The 16,258-nt window shown below is 36.2% G+C and overlaps 1 protein-coding gene across 2 annotated transcripts in view; it reads left to right on the top strand.

Annotated features, from left to right (window-relative positions):
- Positions 1-9,240, top strand: part of GMCL1 (germ cell-less 1, spermatogenesis associated) — a 47,024-nt gene extending 37,784 nt beyond the window's left edge. The window contains exons 14-15 of one of the 2 annotated variants that reach the window (XR_014018525.1): positions 6,971-7,186; positions 7,725-9,240. Coding sequence is in view for 1 of the 2 variants with exons in the window: in XM_081264450.1 (XP_081120576.1) it covers positions 6,971-7,099 (129 nt within the window). In the remaining variant the exon portion in view is untranslated. Of the gene's footprint in view, positions 1-6,970 lie in introns of both variants that reach the window. The other variant, XM_081264450.1, reaches the window with a different exon arrangement.
- Positions 9,241-16,258: the final 7,018 nt, after the last annotated feature.

Below are 16,258 nucleotides of genomic sequence, written 5' to 3'. Positions count from 1 at the left end.
GAGAGGCAGGGGAAGCTGATAATAAGGAAATGATTGTTTATCTTGAATATCTTGAAAAAGTTATGAACTTGATACACTGTATATCTAAGTGTATTTATTTGTACATTAATGGTAGACATCTTAAAAATAATCCAGTGTGTCTCCATAGCTCCTGAACATTAAAAGAACATTTTTCTCTAGCACATTAATTTTATAACAGATATCTGTAACATTCTCCAAATTAATTCTAAGTTCATTTGTTTTTTCATACATCATGTGTACGCAGATGTTTCAAAATATTATAACAAGGTAAACTATTTTCAGATAGTAAAATTAGAGTGTTAAAATATTGAGAAAGTTTATTTCTATTAAAAACTAATCAGGGGGCTGGGGTTGTGGCTCAGTGGTAGAGTGCTCGCCTAGCACGTGCGAAGTGCTGGGTTCAAGACCCTACCTCAAAATAAAAAAATAAAACAGGCTGGGGCTGGAGTTGTGGCTTAGCTGTAGAGTGCTTGCCTAGCACGTTTGAGGCCCTGGGCTCAATCCTCAGCACCAGATGAAAATAAATAAATAAAATAAAGGTATGTGTCCAACTACAACTAAAAAATAAAAATATTTTTTAAAAAAAAGGGGGGCTGAGGAGGTAGCTCACTAGTAGAGCACCCCTGGGTTCAATCCCCCATACAAAAACAAGAACAAAAGCCTAATTAACATTTCAAAGGTATAATGAAAGGATTTACAGCCTGGATAGTTCACATAAATTCTGAGAAGATAGCAGTTTTCCTTAGACCAAAAAGACCATCATGGAATCCTCTTAGCATTGCGAGGAACCTTAGAAGTAACCTCACATGCCATAGATGAGAATTTCTAAATGGCATTTGTATAGAAGGTTCTTCAACCATTGTTGAAACTTTAGTGACAGAGATGAGGTAGGTAGTATATGAAAATGACCATTTCAAGGCAATACATAATGAGAAAATTAAAATCTTTCTCCATTGAAAATTCTCTATTGGTCCTTCCAAAACCTCTGAAACTGAAAGGACAATGACTGCCCTTTACCTGGAACTTAAGTCATAAATAAAAAATTATTTAAATAGATACATAGATAGATAAATAATGATGACTTAAAGCAATCAGAAAAGTAAAAATACCAAACCAAGGTATTTGTTCATTTAGCAGACATTGTGTCCCTACCTTGTACTATGTTCTACGCAATAGTGAAGGAAATAAACAGGAAGAGCCTGTGCTAATGTAGACTGGTATAAATGGGATGGATGATAGGATAAGCTCAGAATAGCATGTAACATTGAGGGAGAAATCTTTAGCCCATACTGAGGGTAGGTATGAGGTTGAGGGTAGGTAGGGTTATTAAAGGGAGAGAAAGGAAGACAGCTCAGGAAAAAAAAAAAAATTTTCTGGGAAAGTTGAAAAGTAAATGGATACCTCAAATGAGTGAGATAGAGGAAGGGTACACATGATTCATTCATAGAACTCAAAGAGGGTTGGAAGAGTTCAATACAAAGAGAGCCAACACATGATGGACTATAGATGGAGTTGGGAAGGATTTTAATTAGGGAGTTATATATATGTGGGTTTTTAAAGTATTTCTTTTACTTATTGATATAACTTTATTTATTTATATGTGGTGCTGAGAATTGAACCGAGTGCCTCACATATTCTAGTAAGAGCTCTACCAGTGAGCCATAACCCCAGCTCCATATGTATGTTTTAATAGCATAGATGTTTGTTGTAGGAAAAATAGAAAGCATAAATAAGCAGAAATAAAAGTCATATGTACATCATGGCTGACATTGTTATTTCAAAATAGGATCTATTCACTATTTTATAACCTACTTTTTAAAATTTTTTATTTTATTTATTTATTTGGTACTGGGGTGGGAATCCAGGGGCACTAAACCACTGAGCCACATCCCCAGCCCTTTTTGATATTTTATTTAGAGACAGGGTCTCACTGAGTTGCTTATTAGCACCTCACTTTTGCTGAAGCTGGCTTTGAACTCTTGATCCTCCTGCCTCAGCCTCCTGAGTGGCTGAGATTATAGGCATGTGCCACATACCCAGCTAACCTGCTTTGATGGTGAAAATATATATATATATATTTAGAATTAACTGGCTGGGACTTTATTTAGATGACCCCAATTTTGTTAGCAATATCTCAGACATCACAGTCAGGAGCCAGTCAAACATGCCTTCTCACCATCAGGTCTGAGCAGGGTATTGACCTTGGCCAGGTCAGTGTCACAGAGCTTCTTTGTTTGATCTGGTTCTTGCAACCTTGACATCCACAGTGAATAATATGTGTTGTCTTCTGTCTTCTACATAGCCTACATTCAGTATTGGGAATTTCATGATGACTTAGTGGTTAAGTCTTGGGAAGAGACAAAATGGGCTCACCTAACCTGGGCCTAGTAGAAAGAATGAGTCCTCTTTGGAACCCAAGGCTGGGAGAACCTGTGTGCATCAGATAATGATATAGTAATTGATAATTTTTTTTCTTTTTAATTTGTTGTACATAGCTTTTCTTTTCTTTTTTTTTTTTTAAAGAGAGAGTGAGAGAGGGGGGGACAGAGAGAGAGAGAATTTTTAATATTTATTTATTTTTTTCTTAGTTCTCGGCGGACACAACATCTTTGTTTGTATGTGGTGCTGAGGATCGAACCTGGGCCGCACGCATGCCAGGCGAGCGCGCTACCGCTTGAGCCACATCCCCAGCCCCATACATAGCTTTTCTTACCGATAAATGTATAACTACAACATTATTTTTATTAACTGCATATTAGATGTTTTGGCTGTTCCTTAGTTTAAGTAATTTCTCCTTATTGGATAAAGTTGTTCTCTTTTTTCTTATTAAGAGATACACGTATCTTTGCCAAGCACAGTGATACATACCTTTAATCCCAGTGACTTGGGAGACTTGAGACAGGAGGATTGCAAGTTCAAGGCCAGCCTCAGCAATTTAGCAAGGACCTAAACAACTTAGCAGGACCCTTTTTCAAAATAAAAAATAAAGAGTTAGGGATGTAGCTCAGTGGTAAAGCACTGGGTTCAATCCCTAGTACTCAAGACAAAAGAAAGAAATATACCTCTATCTTTGAACATTTCTGAAATTTTAAAGATAAATTTCAAGAAGTGGAATTCATATCAAATGGTGCATATATACATTTTCTAATGGCCAAAATTGCACTCCAAAAATACTGTCCACATACACTTCCTTCAGCAACAGAGTATACCCAGTATAGTGTATTATAATTTTTTAATCTTTTCCCTAATAAATTAAGTGAAAACAAATTATATTAGGTTGGATTTTTATTTCTTTGCTTGTTACTGGTATAGTTGTGTTTTGTATGTTTATTTGACTACCATCTTGTGTAAGTTGACAGTTTATATTTTTTTAATCTTTTATTAAGGTGTTCATTTTTCATGCTAATATTTTAACAGCTCATATAGGTGAAGAATACCATTTGTGATAGGTTGACTTTTTCATTTTTGTCATTTATCTTTTCAGTCTTTAAGATGATTTATTAATCTTTTCCTTTAATGACTTCTTTTAGTGTGATCCTTAGGCCTCCTCATTCTTCTTAGGCATACATGGACATCTGTATTTTTTTCCTACTCCTTTTCTGATTTACATTAGAGTGTTTGATGATATCTCTGAAATGTACCAGGTGTATCAATCAAGCCATAGCATATATATCCCTATAAACTTACTTTTATTTTAGAAGCGTTTTATTGATTTCTTTATTATAAAAATAACATTGCAATGTTTTAATTAGGTTAAATTTAAAGCACATTTTAATACCTAATAAAAAAACACTTTCATTCTTTTTTTTTTTTTCCCCAATAATCCCTGGAAGGCTGGGCATAGTGGCACATGCTTGTCATCCCAGTAACTTGAGAGGCTGGGGCAGGAGGATCACAAGTTCAAGGCAGGCTTCAACAACTTAGCAAGATCAGGGATGTAGTACTCTTCTTGTCCCCATTTTATAAAACACCCTGGGTTCAATCCTTAGTATTGCAAAACAAAACAAAAACAAAAATCGCTGAATTCTTTGTATATTATTATTCTCCTGAATCAGAGGTAAAATCATTTTGTCAAATTTCATGTTGGGATTTTGTTTTCTGTATATATAGAATAGTTTGTGGGAAACTGATATTATCCCTCTGGCATATGATATTCTCACATAAACTAAGATCTTCCTCTCTCTAGAATTTAGTTTACATGGTTCCTGTATACTTCCAGAAACTATAATGCTAATAAATATTTTATATATGCTAATGCAATATGAATCTCTTCTAATAATTTTTGATAACATGGGAAAGCTAGTGGTTTTTGTAAAATTATTTTATAACTGTTTCACAAGAATGTTAATTTGCATTATAGAAGGTTCTCTCAGGAATGTTTAAGAATGATCAGAGACATGATGATGACAGAAAATGATTATGTGCTATGATCCAGATAAAAAATGATGAGAACTTTAACTTAAGAGTGGAGATGAAGAAATGTGGATAAGTTCTAGAAATAAAGTGCATTTGACAGAATTCAGTGTTTAACTGTGTGTGGATGAGAAAAAGTAGTGAAAGATGTCTCCTGATTTTCTGACTTGGGCAACTCAATTTATAGTAGTGGTTTTTCTCTGAACTTTGAATTATAGGAAGGAAGATTAAATATTACTTAAAGTGTTGGTGATGGTAAAAAGAGAGGTGGTGAATTCAATTTAGGGCACATTTGAGAGCATCAATGTGAAAATTTGATAGATTGGTAGGTAAATGGGCCTGGAGTTTACAAATAATGGGCTAGAAATAATGACTGGAAAAGATAACCCATAGGAATTAAGAGAATACAACAAGATGGATACCCAGATAGGAACCACTGGTATTTAGTGGGCCAAAAAAAACTAACCAAATGAGACATTTGAGAGCTAATATGGGGAGTCAAAGCCAAACTATAAGAGTGAAAGCATAGATTACCCAGAAAGGAAGAAATAGATAACAGCCAGTAGTCAACTGTTTCAATTTGACTTGCTCTATAACTCTGTGAAAACCTTACAGTAGCAAGTTGGATTTATGGATCCTAGAATTTATAAACAGATAAGACAGGATATGGGGGAAGCAATAGGTGTAGAATAGGTAGCATGAGGCTTTGAGAAGCAGACAAATTTATACATGTAGATGAAGAAATAATCATATGAACGTAGAATTGAGAACCTAGGAAGATGTCTGCTGCTGTAAATCAATGGGCTCCCCGGCTTCCATTTCCACAATGGAACAAGGAAAATGACATATAACTTTAAATGTGCTTCAATGCAGATGTAGGTCTACACTGAACCTGTAGGTGGAGTTAAAGATTTGATAAAGCTAGAACAAGGTTCATCTTGAGGATAGAGAATGGGGATGAATGTAATTTAATATTCAAAAATGGATGTGCCCTTATAGGCTCCAAGTGATGTCCATATTCGCTTCCTTCTTCTCCCAGAATTAGCCCTTTTTGCCTGCCCCACCCAACCCCAGCCCTACAGATACTCAAAACCCAGACTGCTGATCTTAGAGCTGTTGCTTTGTCATGGTACAGAATCTTGGTTATTATTGTCATACCATCAAAGCATTTGTCCTTCACCCAAGTTACTGATACAAATTTTGACTAGGACCAAGTGACTTGAGCATCTAAAGATCAACTATGCTTTGACATCATTCCTCTCTGGTGACACTGTTAGCACAGTCAGCAAGGTGGGGGGTGTCTCAATATTGTCTTTTTTTAATACTAATACTGTTATTTTAAAAATATTTTTCTTTTTTTAATACTACTCTCCTGCTTTGAAGGGTACAGAGATTGTGTGTGTGTGTGTGTGTGTGTGCGTGCGTGCACGTGAGCGCAAGCGTGTGCTTGGAGTATGTTTGTATTCCCTATCTTTATCCAATTATCTTGCTACTCCCCCAACACAGAATCTGTGTTCAATTAAGCCTACTAGAGTCAATCAATATTCTATTTTTAGTTCATTTTCATTGCTTCAGTAAAAAATGTAAAACTCTAGATTAAATAGTGAAACTAGTGCACACTATTGTATGGAATGTATTTCAAATATTCAAAAAGTAGGAATTCTCATTTCACTATTGCTGCTGCTGCTTTTTTTTTTTTAATTTGCAGATGGACACAAAACATTTATTTATTTTTACATAACACCATGAGGATCAAACCTAGTGCCTCACACATGCTAGGCAATGTTCCACTGAGCCACAACCCCAGCCCCTCAGTGTTGCTTCTTTTACTCAGGATTTGTTTTGTTTGCTAAATGTTGCTGCTAAAGCATACGTTAGATTCCAAAAAGATCTGTAACATCAGTAATGGTTATATTTGACATTCTTGGGTATAGAATTAGCTTCAGTCTTTGGAGAGAGTTCATAGCATTCCCGTATTTATTGATATAATTGAACCTGAAATTGCTTTTACATGATAATGTTTTATGTGCCAGGAGACAAGTAACATGTTTGTCATTGGGACAGTGGGAACTTTTAAATGGGAGCAGAAACCCTGCTTGATGATGATAATTATGACTTCCCCACCTGAAGCCAAGTAAGAGGTTCACTTTACCAGTTCACCAATTCTTCCATAAAGTATATATGAACTTGACAGAAATTTTTGCAATAATGAAAATAACTACCACTATTATTTAATATATAGCTGCTTTACAAAACCTTCTGTACATTGTCTCATTTGATCTCCAGTATAATCCTGTAAAATGGATATTCTTCTTGTCCCCATTTTATAGCAAGGAAGCTACAGTTGACAGGGTCACACATTTAGTGGGCAAGAGTTTTTGAGATTTGAGCTGTGGCTCTTGGTCTCCAGGCACAAACTCTTAGTTCCATGTTACCTCTTTTGTTTCACTCAATTCAGTAGCTTGGTTTTTTAGTTAATTTGGCTTTTTAAATATTGCTATTCAGTTGTCATTAAACATACAAATCTGTCTTATAGGAACAAGTGGTGATGAACTTGGACAGCAGGCTTCTGATCTTCCCTTTATATATATGCTGTAACTTCTTGTATATATCACCAGAAAAAAGAACTGAAAACAATCGTCACCCAGAAAATCCAGAAAACTGAGGATCCTCATCAGTTGGAAACAGTAGCACTTTGAAAACTTTTTAGGCCAGCTTTAATTTAATGGCCTTACTGATATTCACATCTAAGGTGACTAATATTAACAAAGGCCTTATGAACTGTACAGATAATTCAGAAGATAGTTCTTACATTTGTCACATTTCTATGCATATATGAAAAAGCATTTTAAAGCCAAGAAAACATCCCAAACCATGCATTATAAAGATGTCAACCCATGCTTTTAATTTAGCATTAGTAGAAAATTGCTGTAGGTAAATTTTTCTTTGCCACAAAATATAGATTTAATTTTTATTAAAATTTGATCCTGCCTAATGTTAAGTGAACCTCATCCATCTGTAAATTTATTTTTATTTTGCTAAAAGAATGCTAAAGGAATAATTTGAACAGCCAATTACAAATGCTATTTCAATTCGTGCCTTTAAAGCTGTCCTTTGATTTTTTTCAACTACTCATTTTAATTCCCCCATTTAGTTTAATATCATTCCAATCTACAGTCTACAGTTGTTTTTAATCATTAAATATGTTTTTCATGGTTTGGGGGAGACTAAGCTGAGGAACTTTTTTAAAAACTTAAGTATTTTCATGCTTTTTTTTTTTTCTCATTTAGTTTTCCTGGGATTTCAACAGTAACAAAAGTCAGCTTTAGACCTTCAAATGAACTTGAATGAGGGAAAAATCAGTTTGATTCTGAGAATATTCCTTTGCCTTACATGGTCTTATCTTTGACATTCTGTATACTCTTATTATTAGGTTATGAATTATTTATGTATCAAATATTACAGTTTTAAACATTTTCATGTTCTCTGATCTTGAGAATTATTTATGTTCAAATTTTACTTGGGAATCCTGTTCCATACTTAAGCTCAGGACTTTGTAATCTCTGAATTGAGTGCCTTTGAGTTATACATACTGATAGAAATTTCATAGTAAATGTACATAAGGTTGGAGGATCTAATATAAAAGCTGATAATAAAGCAGTAATGTAAAAATGGAACTTATTTTTGTCAAAAACGAGATGTACACTTGTCATGATTTACATAAGTTGGCTTCTTGTATTTGTTGTTATTTTGAAAATAGCCATGCTCGTTTTCCTTTCAAAGTAAGTACTTTTGTGGTTAATGTATGTTTTTAGTATGTTTTTTAAAATGGGAATCACTTTTATGTATCTGTGCAAATAAAAAATGCCCATTTGAAAAAAAGTTAATAAATAAGCTCTTATTTAAAGTGGACAAAAAACTTAATTAAACCTGGGATTTTTTTTTTTTTTTTTTTTTTGCTTTCTAGTCAGATATTTTTGCCCACTACTTTTATGTTTTAAATTTATTAGTTTTTCCCAGCAATATGTTGATAGGTTCATAAGTTGTTTTCATCCTTTGAGAATTTGTCCGTTTGGTTAACATATGGAACCTTTTAAATGCCTCCTGCTCCACTCTTAGAACTGTAATGTACATGTTTCTAATACAGTGATTTAGCTATATCAAGAAGCTACATTTTTTAATTTTATATTTGGCTTTAATTACATCTTTTTTCATGAGGTACTAGTTTTTCTTTATCACAGCATAAGAGATTCATTATCCTTTACACATTAAAAAACATAATGCTAGACTTCGTTGGATTATTTGAATAAATTTTTATGAATCTTGGAAGTAAAGATAAACTGAGTATATTAATGAGGAAAATTGACTATTTCGTTTCACTTATAAAAATGAACTGGCCAAATTGGAATTATATCTGATTCCTGTTCATTGGTTCTTTTCTAGTCAAGTTGCTTATATCATCCATAGACAGGATAATTATTTCTTCTATCACAAGTAGTTTATATTCTCATTTGAGAAACTGGTAATTGCAAGCTAATTAAAAGTAAGGAATCTGCTTCTTATTTTCTTACCACTTAACTGTTTGTATAGTGTTCCTAAATAGGAATATTTTCAATAAAGTGGTAGTATCAGCTGAAGTAGCATATAAATTATTGTATATAAGCTTTTGTATTTGTCAGCTCTTGCCTCTACCAGTTTTTTTTGTTGTTGTTGTTGTTGTTTGATTGGTTTTTTTACTGCTATTGCCAGAAAACATTATTTATTCATTAAATAATTATTTTTGCTTGTCTATCAGTAAAGAAGAGATCTTTAAGAGAATATGTTCATGTTAAATTATTAAAAAGATATGAATGTACCTTTTTCTTTTCCTTTTCCTTTTTTAATTTTTTTCTTATAGTTTTGGATTGAAATTTAGCAAGATAGGCAAAATTAAATGCAAAACAGTAGTGAGTTACTAGCTTTTTTTAAACCAAATATTTAGCGGGTACTGTTCTATCTCTAAGACATTCAACAGGATTAACTTAACAATAAACACTTTTCACTAAATTGACTCAATCAGTCACACTACCCACATTGGAAGAGTTTAGTAGCCACATGTAGTTGGTGGCTGCCATATTGGACAGGGGATTCAGATACAGAATATTCCCATCATTGCAGAAAGTTCTGATAGTTGGTTTAGAATATATTGAACTATTAGTGATGGAACTGTTTAAAGTTACATTACCTTATTGATGAACCCATGTAAAGAACAGAAAAAGTAATAGAGCCAGAGGTGCAAATAATAAGCATAGATGACTTATCAGTCACCTGAAAGGAAACATTGGAGTATTGTGGTCTAAGCACTTGAATGGATTGAAAAAGGGCCAGGGGTAGAGTGGTTACCTAGCATTCATGAATCCCTGGGTGCAGTCCCCAGCATATAACTATCTATCTATCTACCTCTGTGTCTCTCTCTCTCTCTCTCTCTCTCTCTCTCTCTCTCTCTCTCTCTCTCTCACACACACACACACAGAGAAAGAAAAAAAGAAAAAAACAGGAAAAATATGGTATACGCTGGTGGGCACTGTGGTGCATGCCTATAATCCCAGCAACTCAAAAAGCTGAGGTAGGATTGCAGGTTTAAGGCCAACCTGCACAAGTTAGTCCCCACTTCAAAAAGGACTGGGGATATGGCTCAGTGGTTTAAAACACACACACACACACACACACATTATAGTTCTTTCCCCAACCTGAGAGTTTTTAATTCTTACCAAACTACAGGAGTGCAAAGTGCAAAAAGCTTCAAACAGCATCAGTCATTGTAATTCGTGATCAGACTTTACATTAATGGGGAGGTAGTGCTTGCTGACTCAACAGCACGCTTCCTGGTAATTCATATGAAACAGGACTAGGTCCAGCAAAGTCAGAACAACTTAACTACTTGAGTTAAAATTAAATTCTCCAGGTCAGTTAAATGCTATAAGTTATATCTGTTTTGTTTCTTTTTTCTTTCTTTTTTTTTTTAAAGAGAGAGAGAGAATTTTTTAATATTTATTTTTTAGTTATCGGCGGACACAACATCGTTGTTTGTATGTGGTGCTGAGGATCAAACCCTGGCCGCACACATGCCAGGCGAGCGCGCTACCACTTGAGCCACATCCCCAACCCCTCTTTCTTTTTTTTTTGTACGAGGTGGTAGGAATCAACTCCAGGTCTCCTGCGTGCTTGGCAAGCACTCTACTGCTGAGCTATGGCCCCAGCCCAAGTTGTATGTTTTGATTCTTCTAACCTAACATTTAAAATTGACCATTTATTTCTTTAAAAATAACCTCCTCTTGAACTTCTCTTGACATCACACCTGATTTCTATTTCTCTGACCATTCCTTAGTCTCTTTGGGGGTTTCTTCTCTGGCTATCTCCAGATCCTTTTCTTCCCTGATCCTGCAATGGGTGGTTTCATGCACTCTCACGGCTTCATCTGTATTATGAGGATTCCTTTTTCTTTTTTTTTTTTTTTTTTTAGGTTTCTTTTTTTTTTCTTAAAGTTTCTTTTCTTTTTTTTTTAATATTTATTTTTCAGCGGACACAACATCTTTGTTTTTATGTGGTGCTGAGTATCGAACCCGGGCCGCACGCATGCCAGGTGAGCGCACTACCGCTTGAGCCACATTCCCAGCCCAGGATTTCTTTTTCTATAATTCCAGCCTAGCTCTCTCTTCCAAGTTTCAGATATACAGCTAGTTGGCCTCTATTTATGGGTGTGATTTGGCATCTCAAATTAGCATGTCCAGCATGAACATACTGCTTTCCCCAGATTTTGTCTCATATGCCTCATTTCTAGAAATAATACACAGTTGTGCATGCCAAAAATGTCGATGCCATTCTTTTCCAACTCCCTCATGCTGCATCCAGAATCAAGTTCTTTCGGTTATATCTCAAATGCAGTCACTTTCTCACCTTGTCCATCGCTGCCATTCTAGTACAGGACCTGACAAATTACCTGACGTAATTTCCAACTATCATGATTTGATTGTGTTCCCCCGAAGATTATGTGTTGGAAACTTAATCTTCAATGCAACAATGTTGAGAGGTGTGACTTTTAAGAGGTGATTAGGTCATGAAGGCAGAACCTTCATGAATAGACACTGTTCATTGCAAGAAAGGCATTCTTCCCTCTCTTGTATATACTGTCTTGCCATGTGATGCCCTCTGCCATATCCTGACACAAGTGGGCTCTCCCCAAAGCCAGCACTTTGATTTGGCATTCCCAGCCTCTAGAACTGTGATAAATTTATTTTCTCTTTAAATTACTCAGTCTCTGGTCTTCTGTTACAGTAGCACAAAACAGTTAAAGATGGTTATACCAGCCTCCTGTGTTTTTCTGTAAACAAGTCTCCGCATTACCCAAAGTGTTCTCTAAATAAACTCAAATCCCTCTGGGTTTGTGTCTGTCTGTCTGTCTCTTTTTCTCTCTTAACCTCAGCATGAACTGAGCAGATTTCCTTCACTGGGCCCAGAGCAATAGAGTTGTTGTTTTTCTCTTCTGAGTTGTTCTTGTCAGGTCCTGGGCATTTATTCTAGATAAAAGAACATTTTTGTCAATGCAAAAACCTGTACACAATTGCTCATACAGCTTTATTTGTAATAGCCAAGAAACTGGAAACAAGCAAAATAATCTAAAATGATGAATGATTAAATTGTGGCACATCTACACTATGGATGACTACTCAGTAATAAAAATGAACAGTCTATTGCTATAGCAACCTGGATGATCTTAAGGGCATTATGATGAATGAAAAGTCAATTTTAAAAGATCTCAAACCCTATGATTCCATTTATATAACATTCTCAAAATGAAAAAAAAAAAATCAGAGATAGAAGAAAGGTTAGTGGTTTCCAGGGGTCAGAGGGTGGGATGTAAAGAGTTATCATGAGGGATGTCTCTGTGGTGACAGTTCTGCATCTTTACTGTGTTTACACACATCTACACGTGTGAAAAATGACATAAAGACTATACACACACAGGTACCAATGTCAACTTCCTGGTTTGACACTGTACTATAGTTTCATAAGATGTAATTGTGTGCTGAAAAGTACACAGGACCTCTCTCTCCACTACCTTTGCAATTTCAACATATAATTATCTCAAAAAAGTTGAAAAATAAACCTCTGCATTAACTGGTTATAGTAGGTTGGGTTTCCTCAGGAACTATGAAAGTCATCTTCTGTTTCCTTAGCAGTCCAAACCAGTCAACAGCACTAGCTTCTCCAGAGTTACTGAGGTGAGTTTATTGAGGTGTATGCTATATACTGAATGTTTGTGTCCCCTCAAAATTATATGTTGAAACCTAATCCCTGATATAATGGTGTTAGGAGGTGGGGCCATTGGGAGATGATTATGTTAGGAGGAAGAGCCTTCATGAATAGGATTAGCACTCTTATACAAGAGGCCCCAAAACACTAGCTATCCCCCCCATCACATGAGGATACAGAACTCATCTTCTATTAAGAAAATGCCCTCACCAGCCACCAAATCGTCCAGCATAGATCTTGGATTTCCTAGCCTTTAAAACTATGAGAAGTAAGTTTCTATTGTTTATAAGCCACTGGGTTTATGATATTTTGTTGCAACGACCTGAACAGAGAATGGAGCTTCCTTCCCTTCAGTGTATCCTGGTTAGGAAGAGGTTGACCAACTCAATGGGGGAAATTCAAAAATTAATCTGAAGGATTTTTGCCATGGTCCCAGCTGATTTTTCCTACTTCTGGTACCCATTGGATGACCTGAAGTTTCCTGGGACACTGATCTGCTTCTCCCTCCAATCCTAATGCTCGTGTGTGCAGAGACCTGTCAGCTGCACCCTGACACAGTGCCACTCACAGTACCGAACACTGGGTTCCTGCTGTGGCTCAATAGTCCCACTGCCTGCTGTCTATGGATGGTTTGACCCCTGCCCACTTCTTCAGGGGCTTAAAGGTTCCTGGGAAAACAGATCTGCTGTCCCTTTCAGTGTTAAATTGCCACTGTGTTAGGTATGATTTTTCTAATTGAGAAGTTTCTCAGGTTTTTTGGAAATCAGGCAACTTCCCTGATTTCCAGTGCTAGTATGGATTTAGGGAGTGGGAAAAGAAGTTTTATCCTTTACAATCTCTTTGTCTACTTTCCACCAAAATAATTTTCTGCAAGTTCATCAATGGCCTCATGCTGCTCTATCTAGCTGAGAGTTCTCAGTTCTTACTTTAAAGGAGTCTCTACTACATTTGACATAGCCAATGGTATTCGTTTCCTGAAGCTACTCCAACAAATTAGCAAAGATTTGTTAGCTTAAAAAAAATTATTCTCACACAATTCTAGAGGCCAAAAATCTAAAATCAATTTCAATCGGCAAAAACCAAAGCACCAGCATAGTTGCACTCCCTTCAGAATTTCTAGAGAAGAATCTGTTCCTTGCCTCCTCCAGCTTTTTGTGGCTGGAGGTATTCCTCGGCTTGTGGCTGCATCATTCCCATGTTAGCCTCTGTGGTCACATTTTCTGCGTGTATATAAGCATGTATGACCCACTTGGATCTCACTGTAGTTAATATTCTTAACTACATCTGCAAAACCTTCCCCATGTAAGGTAACATTCATAGGTCCAGGGATAAGGGCCAGACATCTTTAGGGAAGCCATTATTCAGCCTGCTATACTGGCCCTTCTCTTTTTTCTCATAACTCTACCCCCTGGAATCTTGACACACTGTTCTTCACCAGTGTTTTTATACTTGACATTTGTATCTTGTCACTCTCTTCTTTTTTGGAACATCTCATGGACTCCTGTGGTTCAAATTCTCCTATCTTCTTATCTTTCCCCCTAAATATCAGACTCAGTCTGCATATAGTCAAATGCCTGCTAGAAGTATCTATTTTGGATGTCCATACTCAATAAAACAAAAGGGAATTTAGATTCTCAGACTTCACAACAAATATAAGCAAAAAGGGCTCCATTGAATTCATGAGGGATATAGGGCCACAGAAAAGGTCCCATACTATTCCTGACAGAGGAGCACTCATAAAGGGATCATCATTTTTTTTGTTTTTTTGGGTTTTTGTTTTTTTTTTTTTTTTTTTTGCCTTCTCCATGCGTCTTCTATATAGACTTGCCATCTTGTTTCAAGTTTGTTGGTAGGGAACAGTCAAATCCTTGCTTTCTCAATAAACATCACACACACACACACACACACACACACACACACACACTCACTCACTCACTCTTTTTCCAGGGCAAACAAAATACAGGGCCTCTTGTTCAAAAATTATTTCAAGATGATGACAGCTGAATATTAAATGTGTGGGGCCTTTCTAAGCAAGGCTGTACAGGTCACATTCTGTGAAACTGAACCTACCTGGGAATCATGTCTTCTCTCTCTTCCCACTGCCAGTCACCAAGACCTGCCATACTGATCCTCAAATATTTCCTGTTCTGTTCTTACTCCTTTTCTTTCATAATTGCCCTAGTGTGGGTTCTCATTTCCTCCAGCTATTTCCCCTGGTTCAAGTTTTTAGATCTGGCAGTCAGAATAAACCATCTAAAACACCAATCTGGTTATGTAACTACTCAGCTTAAAATGCTCCAGTAACTTTTTATCACTTTATAAGGATAAAGTACCAGCCACTCGGTATGATCTTCCATAATAAATTCAGTATGATGATAAAACTAAACCACTCATAGGGCTTGCATAGTGTAACAGTTGCTCTTTAATACTGCTGCTACTCCTACCTGGGCAACTCATAATAGTGCCTATCCTACAGTTAGTCCCATAGGTGTTAGGTAATATTATTATCCCAGGAAACTCTTGGAATAACAAATCAAGCTGAAAGTCCTTTTTATGTCTTCAGGCACACTGCACATATATCTTACCAATTACTGTGAAAATGTCTGTGCCTCCACAATTAGAGTATAAGCTTCTTGAGGCAGGGGGCCATATTGTGCATCATCTTTTCATCCTAGTGCAAAAACGATACAGTGTCCTACACACAATAGGCATTAAAAAACTTTGTGTATTAAATCTGACAGCATACCTCCCAACCACTTTTTGAAATCAAGAGTAAAGAAGGAAATGTTTTCAGCCATTGATGTTACCATATTTCTCTTCTCACAGCTGTACGGCACAACCCCTTGTCTCCCTATAAATTTCCTGTCTTCCCTAGGGACAATGTCTTCAATCATTAATGGTGTTTCTTCATATCATTCCTAAATCTTCTTCCTCCCGTACTGGCACCCCTCAATCCTTGAACCTCTCCCACACATTAGTGTAGTCTGCCAGGATAATCCCAAGAGTCTGAGTCAGGCCTCATGCATGGTGAAAATCCTAGATGTTACAGTTAGTTCTTTTCTTGAAAGTTAGATTGGGACAGATATTAAAGAGGGCATATCAGAGTGTGTGAATCAGTTTTTAAAAAGTTGACTGGTGGGAAGGGTGTTTCCAACCTATTCTAGTTTCTTTCCAACTCTGTTCTAAAAGCCAAACCATCAGACTTGGAAACTTTGGAGGAAGCTGGTGGGACAAGTGTTGGTTAGATTAGAAGTCGACATCCAGCAACCCTTTTCTAGTTATGGCAGCATTGGAGAAGTACTTTGTGGGAATACGTGGGCATATGGAGCCTTTGCTTTTCCTTACCCGTAGTAACTTTGGGATAAGTTCTCAATATGGCATCTGAGAAAATATTAAGCTGACAATCGCTGAACTTTGGTGTCTTCACTCCTTATGAGAGAATTTTATGTAAAAATGTCAAAAAATACAAACCTTGTATACTCCGTGTAGAATTGGTTTGACGTATTTTACGCATGTGAACAAGGACTGGAGA

Source organism: Spermophilus citellus, assembly GCF_964194105.1.
Source record: "Spermophilus citellus genome assembly, chromosome: 13".
Classification (NCBI taxonomy): Eukaryota; Metazoa; Chordata; class Mammalia; order Rodentia; family Sciuridae; genus Spermophilus; species Spermophilus citellus.
The sequence above is the reverse complement of the archived record's forward strand: the minus strand, read 5'-3'. Positions and strand labels throughout refer to the sequence as shown.